The 10047-nt window shown below is 49.8% G+C and overlaps 1 protein-coding gene across 1 annotated transcript in view; it reads right to left on the reverse strand.

The window, feature by feature from the left end:
• CROCC2 (ciliary rootlet coiled-coil, rootletin family member 2) overlaps window positions 1-10047 on the reverse strand; it is a 106861-nt gene that overhangs the window by 18595 nt on the left and 78219 nt on the right. Inside the window, exons 25-26 of the mRNA XM_078147649.1 lie at window positions 9868-10027; window positions 7492-7659 (exon numbers count right to left, since the gene is read on the reverse strand). Coding sequence (XP_078003775.1) covers window positions 7492-7659; window positions 9868-10027 — 328 coding nt within the window. The remainder of the gene's footprint in view (window positions 1-7491; window positions 7660-9867; window positions 10028-10047) is intronic.

A 10047-nucleotide genomic window follows, 5' to 3' on the forward strand; every position in this document is an offset into this window, starting at 1 on the left:
ATGACAGCCAGAACTGGTCTCTGCGCAAGGGCTCTGCTAACGTATGTGATGAAAGCCTTTCTCTTGTTTGTCTGATGTTTTGGCTGCTTGGAAGGTGTGATGCAAGTGGCTCCAGGCAGCCTCTAACTTGCCCACCTCAGTGACTGAGAGGACTGAGGGCACAGGGTTAATAGTGAGAACACAGAATTAGTTAAGGGGAAAATCAGAATTGGAAAGGGCCATCTGTGAAAGAGCGCATTTGGGTCATGATGTTGGGATAAGAGAATTCCATAGTGGGCAGTAGAACGGCCCAATCATCTTGAAGGCAGGAAGGGTAGTAACTCTGATATTCCCTGAGGTTTTGGTCTGTGGGTTCTGACTGCCTCTTAGAAGCCTAAGGCTGACATGCCTCAAGGTAAGACCTTGCCTGGGGGGCCACGGATGGTGCACAAGTAAGAGATCAGCTGGGAGTTCTCATCAGAGGGGGTGGGAGAGCAGACCACAGTGCTGGAGAATGGAGTCATCTCAGGAGAGATAGGAGGACCAGTGCAGACAGGGAATGAGGCCAAAGTGCCCTGGTACTCTGGCAGGGGATGGAGGCAAGTCTGGCATCGGCTGCAGCACTGCTATCACCCAAGGCCAGTAGGCAGTCACCAGCAGTTACGATGAGCCTGCTGGTTTCCCCACCAGGTGTTTGTCCCAGGCTCCTTCCTCACAGGTTTGGACAGCAAGAAAAAGTCTATCAAAAGTTCCTGGTGACCATGTGTCTGAAAGGTTTGGCATTGAACGCCCTCCACAATCTGGCTCACGGCTATTTATCCAGAATTATCTAACTTACCTCCCTTCATGAACGCTATACATTCCAGCCACTGGCTCTTCTTTGACTTCCATGTGCTGTTATCTGGAATAGACTCCCTCCCTGCCTTTGATTCCCAGAATCCCTCACTTCCTTCAAGGCTCAGCTCAGGGGATGCCTCCTAAGTGAAGTCTTTCTCAAGCCATACAGTTATTTGGGATCTTTCCCCAATTCAATTAAATCTAGTATTATAATTATGCATTATTAGTATCTTTCAATAATAATATATATTACATATACATACATACACACATGCAACACACTACCTATACAAATATACATGCATGTATGCATATACGTATACATACATATATACACATACATGTCTGTGTATATACATACACACACACACACATATACACACTCTCATATAATACTCTTCTGGGAGATTGGATCTCAGAACACAAACCATGAAATAGTCTGTTGAACTGCTAAATCAGCATTTTGCATTTGCTAGTAGCCCTATATTGTCTGAACGACTCCCTCAAGGTCACCATTTTCTGGTAAGCCAGCCTGGAGGCAGGCATTTGAGCCTGGGTTTTAAGGTCCCTGGTACTTGCTGCCTGTAGATCACATCTAGGAAGACTGAGATTGATTGGTTACCAGGGTTATGGTTGGTAGGATGGTCTGTCAGGTGGCTGCCATAATCTGGCCTTTGTGGAATGTGTCTGCCCACTGACATAGAACAGAGGTGATGGGGGCAGGTGTTGAACCTGCTAAGAAATAATGCCCAGCTGATCTGGTGTTGGTTAAACTTCTTGATCATTTGAGGGTTCTTGAGGTCCCTTTGTTCTGTGTGAATAATGATCAGATGCCAGAGTCCCTCAAAATAGCCACTACTACTTTCTGAAGCAAGTAGGGGCTTGTAAAGCTATGTGAGTTAAAAAGGAGAAAAACTTTCCGGCTTGCTTCCTTCAACTCCTCTTTGTTTCAAAGGCCACTTTTACTGGGAACAGCATCTTCTCCCACAGTATGTAGTTTCTTTTTATTATGGTCAATTCTGTAGAGAAGTAGATGCAGAAGCAGGGCTGGGGGAGGATGGTATATAGATGGGAAAACAATGGCGCCAGTGACAATGTGAGATGTGTTAGATTCTACAAAGAATAGTTATAAGACTCTGGGTTGCTGTAGATGGGTGAACCCAGTTCACCCTGGAGGGTAAAAGCCTTTTTTTTCCTTTCAGTAATTTAGAGAATGAATCTCCAGTTCTAAGGGTATTCCTCCTCTCTTGGGGCTGCATGGAGAGTCCCCATGCAGGTGCTCAAGAATGTCAACCTTCTCCTCTCCTCTCAGCAGCTTTCTTGGCTCTGATTCACTATCTCAGTCTCTCAGTGATGTCCTCTTTCTCATCAGATTTCCTTTTAAAGGCCAAGTCCAGGGGCACAGCTCACTAGTAGCATGACTCATAAATCATCTTCAAATGTAGTGTTAAAGGGCATATGAGTACTGATGGCAAGGAGACTTTACCACTCACACCAGATCAAAGACCTCATTCAAGTTAACTTTTCTTTCTTTCTATCTATCTATCTATCTATCTATCTATCTATCTATCTATCTATCTATCTGTCTATCTATCTATCTATCTATCAATCATCTGTGTATCTGTCTATCCATCTATCATCTATCTATTATTGATCTATCTATCTATCTATTGATCTATCTGTCATCATCTATCTATCTATCTATCTATCTGTCTGTCTGTCTGTCTGTCTGTCTGTCTGTCTGTCTGTCTATCTATCTATCTATTTTTTTCTGAGGCATTCGAGATTAAGTGACTTGCCCACGGTCAAATAGTTACCAAGTTAACTTTACTACCAGGAAGCTAATCTTCTATCTACATTCTCCCTGCCAGTTAAAAATTTTCAGTGCCTACAAATCACACCATGGTGCTATTGTTTTCGCAATCTATAGACTCTGCTCAGGTTAGCTAGGTGGTGCAGTGGATAGAATGTCAGGTCTAGAGTCAGAAAGACTCATCTTCCTGAGTTCAAATTTGGCTTCGGACAATTACTAACTGTGTGACCCTGTCTGCCTCAGTTCCTCATTTGTAAAATGAGCTGGAGAAGGAGATGGCAAACCACTCCAGTATCTGCCAAGAAAACCCTGAAGGGGTCATTGAGTCAGACATGCCTGAACAACATGAACAGCAACAATAAAGACTCCTTAAAGTCACAATCCTCTGTGAGAGTCCTGTGGCTCCGTGGCTGGATAGCCTTGGGACACGTATTTATCTCTGGTGCTGGATAATATGTCGTTCCTATGGAATTATTAGCTTGAAAAGGTGCTGAAACATAGCCCCTACAAGTGAAGACAGCCTAGGCTCCAAACAACACCGATAATACAGGATGAATTATTGACATGATAGCTACTTTCAAGTATTTGAGGCTGTGATGGGGAATACAGATTAAACTTGTTCTGCTTTGCCTAAGAGGGAAGATCTAGAAACTGTGGCTAGAAGATGCAGGGATGCTGGTGGGCTAGAGGCAAATATTTCTTCCAATAAGACTGATCTCAAAGCGCAATAAAATGTTTGAGCCAGTAACATCTTCTGATGACCTCTTCAAGCAAACATTGGATGACCACTCATTGGATATTAGATAGAGGGAATTCTTGGTCACGGATGGGTTAGACCAGATGGTCTCTGAGGCCCCTTCCAATGTTTAAATTGTGATCGCCTTACCTGGGATGGGCTGACTTGCAGGTGGCCCTGGTTACTTAGGGTGAGGGTAGCAGCAGGAAGAAGTTAGACCACATGGACTATCCCCCCAACTTTGGTGCTAAGCAACCAGCAGGCAGGCGGGGAGAATGTCAGAAAAGTCTGGTTGTTGAAATTTCTGCTTGGAGGGGGCAGTCAAAAGTGTGCTGGAGGAACCTTTTCATTTGTCCAGTAGGATGCTTTTTGTTAGGAGACCTTCTATTTTAATTGGGGGAGCAGGCAGGCAGGTATTTGTGGGCAAGCTCGCCCACTCTGGCACAGCACAGAAATGTGCCCTACTGGGGACAAGATGAGGTGAAAGGTCACCTACAAGGTTCAGGCGGGAGCAGTTGAGGATGCTGGCTGAGGTCCAGACTCAGCTCCGATTCCATTTTCATCAAGATCCCTCTCTCCATCAGCCCTAATGCTCATGCCTCCCTCTGAAACCACCCTCGGTTTATCTTGTTTGTGCCCAGCTGTGTTCATGTTGCTCCCCCCGTGATACAGAGAGCTCTTTGAAGACAGGAGTGGGGTTTTTCTCTTGGCCTCTCTGTATGTCTCCAATGTTTTGCACAGTGCCTGGCACACAGTAGGTGCTCAGAGGCTTGTTGGCTCCACCTGATTGTAGATTTCTAGTGGAAGTCTGAATTTCAGTCTGAGCCTCCACACGAACGTGACCCTAGAGAGGTCAGCAGGCCTTGGAGCTGGAAGGGGCCCAGGGGACCACCTAGTTCAGGGGTCAGCAAACGAGTGACTGCCGGCTAGATCTGGCTGGTGAGCTGAGAACGGTTTGGAAAAACTCGGCTGACTTTGATCCTGGCTGTACTTTAGCGTCTCCCAGACTAATCCAACCCCTTCATTTTATAGGTGGGGAAACTGAGGTTGTGAAAGGCGAGATTCACCCAAGGCTATACAGCAAGATGGGATTTGAATTTAGTTCCTTCACCTCCACACCCAACCCTCTTTCCATTCCCAAACTACGGTCTCTCGAAGCTTGTAAACCATGGGAATGAGCACCAGAGGAAGAGAGCCAGGACGGAGACCAGAGCTCAGTGAGTGGCTGGGGAGTGGTCAGCAACCCTGCCAGTTTGGGGTCTCCGACCCCAGGAGGAACCTCCCCTGTCCAGCCAAACCCAGGTTGGACTGGGGCCAGAGATGGCTCTCTCGGGGTCCTGTCCTGAGGGACAGTTTGTTCTGCACCCTGGGAGGTAGCCTAGAAAGGCAGGCACTTGAGGCCAAGGCCACCCAGGGAGCTCCCGTCCCATTGCCAGGAGAGCTACAGAACAGGGTGGGAGGTCAGTCAGCCTGGGGAGGGAGCACGGGAGGTAAAGTAGCTAGGCTCTAGAGAAAGCATGGGATCAGCTGGAGACCCAGGCTGGAGGCAGCCTGGAGGCCCTGCAGCCTAGGGGGCTTCAAAGCCCTCAGGATGAGGCCAAGGCCCCGGGTCGGGCCCCTACATGGGAGACCTAGGCCATGTTACGGCACCTCGGTGTCCTTCTCTGTAAAATGAGGGAGTTAGCCTCCACTTTGCAGATGACTAGAGCCACGGCTATGACATATACGTGTGTGTAAAACCAGATCTAGGACTCCATATCGCTAAATATATGACTCTATATCAAATGATGTACGTGCCTACATCTCTACACATAAATACAGACGTGTGTCCACACAGGGTATCGTCTCCCCCGGCCGGCCTGGAGGGCAGAGATCGCTTCATTTTCTGCCTTTTATCCCCAGTGCCTTGCACACAGTAGGTGCTTGATAAGTGCTTGTGGCTTCACTGGCCGATTGAACTCTCCGCTACCTTCCCTCAGTGCCAACGTTCTTAGGTTCCCGCCACATGGGGTCAGCCAATCCAGACTGGGCCCAGTCTTGGCAGAACACTGGGTAGGGCGACCACTGTGTCATGGCAGCCTCTCCCATCTGCCTCTCCACTCCTTCAACAAGGGCTTCTGTGGACAGACTTCAGAGGCCCCAGTCCCTCCTGACTTCCCACGCTGAGGCTTCCCTCTCTGTGGGCCAGGGCAAGGGGGGATGTTGCCTCACCTTTTCCCATAAGACAGAAGGGCAGCTTGTTCCAAGAGCAGTCCTGAGAGGAACCCTGATGTGCTGGAGCAGCTCTTGTCTTCATCCCCTAGAAAGAGAGTTCTCCCTCCAGGAAGCCCCAGGGTCCCAGCACACGGATCTCACAGGCTGAGAGCTGGAGGGGGCCTCGGAGGACGGCTGGTCCAGCCCCTCATTTTACAGGCCCAGGCAGGGGAGTGACTCGTCCAAGGTCACACAGGTTGCACATGACTGAGCTGGGATTTGAACTCATGTCCTCTGCTCCCATCACTGGTCTCTCTCTGCCTTCAAAGATGTTCCCACAAGCCATATCTTACAGAAAACCGTCCCTTACTCTGCCAACCCAGCGTTGTGTAGAGGTGTCTCCTGTCACTGATAGATTTATAGAGAGAGTAACCGAAAGCTTTCTTGCTTTGTCCATGGCCACATAGATGGTAAATGGCAGAGCAGGATTTGCACCCAGCTCCACTGGGTGTTCCTCAGCTATAGATCTGTGAACCCTATGATAAGGTCACTCAGCAGTTCAAAGGCCCCCAGATCTTCTGCCTCCAAACTCAGCTTTCTTGAAGTCCCTTCCCCCTCACATGGTGAGGGCCTGATACCCAGAGACAGGGGGCGCAGAGCAGATGTGGAGTAGATTTGGGTAGTGCCCCCCCCATTACTTTATCTTTACTTATCAGGGGGTGTGTTTTTTCACTTGATAGAATGGAAGCTTCCTGAGGTCAGGAGCAGGTTTATTTTTATCTTGGCCTGCCCGGCACTGAGAACAGAGCCTGGGACGTAGAAAGTGCTTCATGAATGCTGATTGGTTGGTTAAATGAATGAATAAATGAATGAATGAATGGTCAGAGGCTTCTGAGACTCCAGAACTGAGGGGCTGAATCAGCCCTAATAATAGCACTGCTGCTCTCTCTCTTTCCTCTCCCTCCCTCCCTCCCTACTTCTCTCTGTTTTTCTCTCTCTGTCTCTCTCTCCCTGTCTCTCTCTGTCTCTCTGTCTCTCTCTCTCCCCTCCCTCCCTCTCTGTCTGTCTCTGTCTCTCTCCCCTCTCTCCCTCCCTCCCTCTCTCTTTCTTTCCCCTCCCTCCCTCCCTCTGTCTCTCTGTCTCTCCCCTCCCTCCCTCCCTCTCTCTGTCTCTCTCTGTCTCTCTCTCCCTGTCTATCTCTCTGTCTCTCTCCCTGTCTCTCTCTCTCTCTCTGTGTATCTCTCTCTCCTTCCACTCCCTCCCTCCCTCCTTCTCTGTCTCTGTCTCTCTTTCTCTGTCTCTCACTGTCTCTCTCTCTCTCTCCCCTCCCTCCCTCTCTCTATGTCTCTCTCTCTTTGTCTCTCTCTCTATCTTTCTCTCTCTCTTTTCCCTCCCTCCCTCCATCTCTCTGTCTCTCTCTCTCCCCCCTCTCTCACTCCCCTCTCTCTGTCTCTCTCTCTCTCCCCTCCCTCCCTCCCTCTCTCTGTCTCTCCCTGTCTCTCTCCCCTTTCTCCTTCCCTCCCTCTCTATCTTTCCCCTCCCTCCCTCCCTCCCTCCTTCTCTCTGTCTCTGTCTCTCTTTCTATCTCCCTCCCTCTCTCTGTCTCTCTTCCTATCTCCCTCCCTCTCTCTGTCTCTCTTCCTCTCTCTCCACCCCCTCCTTGTCCTTCTTCTCTCCCTCCCTGTCCTTCCTGACTCTTACTATCTCCCCTCCACTTCCTCCCCCTTTTTCCCTCTCCTTTTGCCCTGCCCCCTCCCCACTCTCCTCTACCCCTGAGTGCTGACCTGCCTTCCTCTGGTCCTCACTTCTTCCCAGGCTGCACTTTTCCATCAGGCAGTTCAGACTCAACTCCTGCCTGCTCTGCCCTTGACCCCACTGACAGCGGACCTCTGGGCACTCGTCTGGAAGAGCCCAGGTACTGCTGCCTTCTCACCTCCTTTCGAGCACATTCCCAGCTGGCCTCTGTCTCCATGACCTTCTTCTGCAGTCGCGCAGATTCCCCCCGGCCCTGCTGCACCCGCTGCTCCTCTTGCTCGACTCTGGCCCGCAGGTCACTCACTTCTTTGCATTTCTTCTCATTCTCGCCCTCCATGGTCCTTACCTGCGTGAATGCAGAGGGTCACTGCCTGCGCACCTGGGAGAGCCACTGAGCATTTCAGCCAGTAAGAGGAGCAAGGGGCCATGCTGAAGCCCCCTCAGAGAGGCTCAGACAGACCCCTCATTCAGTTTTCAGTGTGAACACCACGGCAGTCAGCAAACTACACGATAGGGTTTGATTTATCGTCTAGACTTGAGAAAGTGATGGAGAAAATGGGAATGATGCAATTAAATATAAAAGGGTGTGGTGGGATCCAGCTGTTAAACATTGACCAGCATGCCATGGGCATGGGATCCAGTTATTAAATGTTTACCAGCACCCCATGGAGTCAGCCCAACAACCATCTCTTAAAGCCCACTAGTCCCCAGGTGCCGGAGTGGATAGCAAGCTGGGTTTGGAAACATTAAATAATATTTATGGAGCCCTTCAAGATTTGATTGGACTTCATTAGAAGCACACAACGGAACTTGGAAGTAGGTGCTATTTTTATCCTCATTTTACAGATGGAGAAACTGAGCTTGAGACAGGACAAGTGATGGACTCAGGGCCACACAGCTCATCAATGGCTTAGGAAGGGTTCTGACTCGGCTTCAGCCTCTTATCCATGTGGCCCTGCCTTGGATATGCAGCGGTGGTGTGACTGGTTAAGTAGTGGTGGTGTGACTGGTTAAGTACTTAGTCCCTTTGATTCTCAGTTTCCTCCTGGCTCAAAGGAAGACAATAGCACTGACCTCCCATGGATTTTGGTAGGGATACACAGTGAGTAAATCGGTGCCGCCCTTGAAGTGATAAATGAGTGTTAGCTATTGTTGTTGTTGTTTATCTGGGGATGCAAAGACAACAGCCCTGTCCTCACAGAGCTTACATTCCACTGCAGATCTCTCCATGCAGGGGTGCTTCACCCCATGAAGCCGTCACCCATCCAAACTCCCATAGAACACTGACAGAGATGGGGTCCGGGGGATGCTCCCTCTCTCCTAGAAGCAGCCCCCTCCATTCGGGGGCAGCTCTAGTTACCGGAATGTTCTTTCCCAGGGTTGAACTGAAGTTCATCTCCCTATAACCTCCACCCATCGCTCCTGGGTCAGCCCTCTGGGGCCAGGCAGAATGAGGCCAAGCTGTCTTCTTCTGACAGGCCTTCAACCAATTGAAGACAGCTCTGTGTTCCCCCCAAGTCTTTCCTCCAGGCTAAACACCAACATTGTTTTCCTCTCTTGAGAGGGAGGCAAGCTGTGCCTGCTTGACCAATCTGGTTCTGATTACCAGTTGCTGGACAAATTAACACTCTTTCCGTGGTAGTTGTGTGCTAACCCCCAGACCGTAGCTGTTCTGTTTAAAATTGTGACCATCCCTGTCAGTCTGTGGAACGAACACAAGCCTGCCTTGTTAGAGTGGCTGTGTGGCTGCTCTTTGTGTATCCACCTCCTTCTTACTCACTCTTCCTCTCCCCTCTCAGAGGGAGGCCTCCCCAGGAGCCCAGGGTAGGGTCCTGCTGCTGATTGCTACAGATTTTGTGGGGAAACTCTCTTGGATCCACTGAGGACAACACCCTAGAATGTCAGAGTTGGAAGGGACTCCCGCAGGCCTCTAGTCCATACCTTGAAAGGGAATCCCCACTGCCACCTGATAGACGAGATGGCTGGGAGGAGACTGGTTCTGAAGTCAGAGGACCACGATCCAAAACCCACCTCTGATGTTGACTCCCTGTGTGACCTGGGAAAAATCTTGTCTAGCTGGGCCTCAGTTTCCTCATCTGTTAAAAGAGTGGGTTGGGCTAGACAGCCTGTGAGGCTTCTTCTGGCTCTAGAGCTGTGATGCTGGGTGTCCTCCAAGCTCTGCTTGGAGACCCCCAGGACAGGGGAGCTTCCCACTTCCTGAGACAGCTCCTTCCTCTTTGGATAGTACCATGTTTCAGAAAGTTTTGACTGCTATCAAACCTAAATCTGCCTCTCCACAGGGGCCAGGAAGAACAAACCCAATTCCTCTTCCTTACAGCAGTGAAATAAAGACTGGCCCAGTGGATGTTTCATGATTTTAGAGTCTTTAAGGTTGAAGTTTCTTTACTGGTAGGTGGTGGGGATCATCACAAATATCTTTTGTGTCACTGAGGGTCACCTCACCTCATCTATTTGGAGCTTCAGTCTGGGGCTCTGATAGAGGACCTGGGAACATGTGGCATGGCTACATCCGAACCCAGCCCTCATTGGGTACCTGTCTCCAAAGGTCCTGGAGCTCTCGCCGGGCCTCCATTCTGGACGTTTCCACCTTGCGGAGGGTCACTCTGAGCTCCCTGGCCTCCTTCTGGACTGAGGCTTTGGCCTCTTCCAAGATGATGAGCTTCTGTTCCTTCTCCTCTTTGGCCCGCTTAAAACTGAGAGAGAGGAGCCTGAC

Source organism: Phascolarctos cinereus, unplaced genomic scaffold, assembly GCF_003287225.1.
Source record: "Phascolarctos cinereus isolate Bilbo 61053 unplaced genomic scaffold, phaCin_HiC Scaffold_7;HRSCAF=346, whole genome shotgun sequence".
NCBI classification, from domain to species: Eukaryota; Metazoa; Chordata; class Mammalia; order Diprotodontia; family Phascolarctidae; genus Phascolarctos; species Phascolarctos cinereus.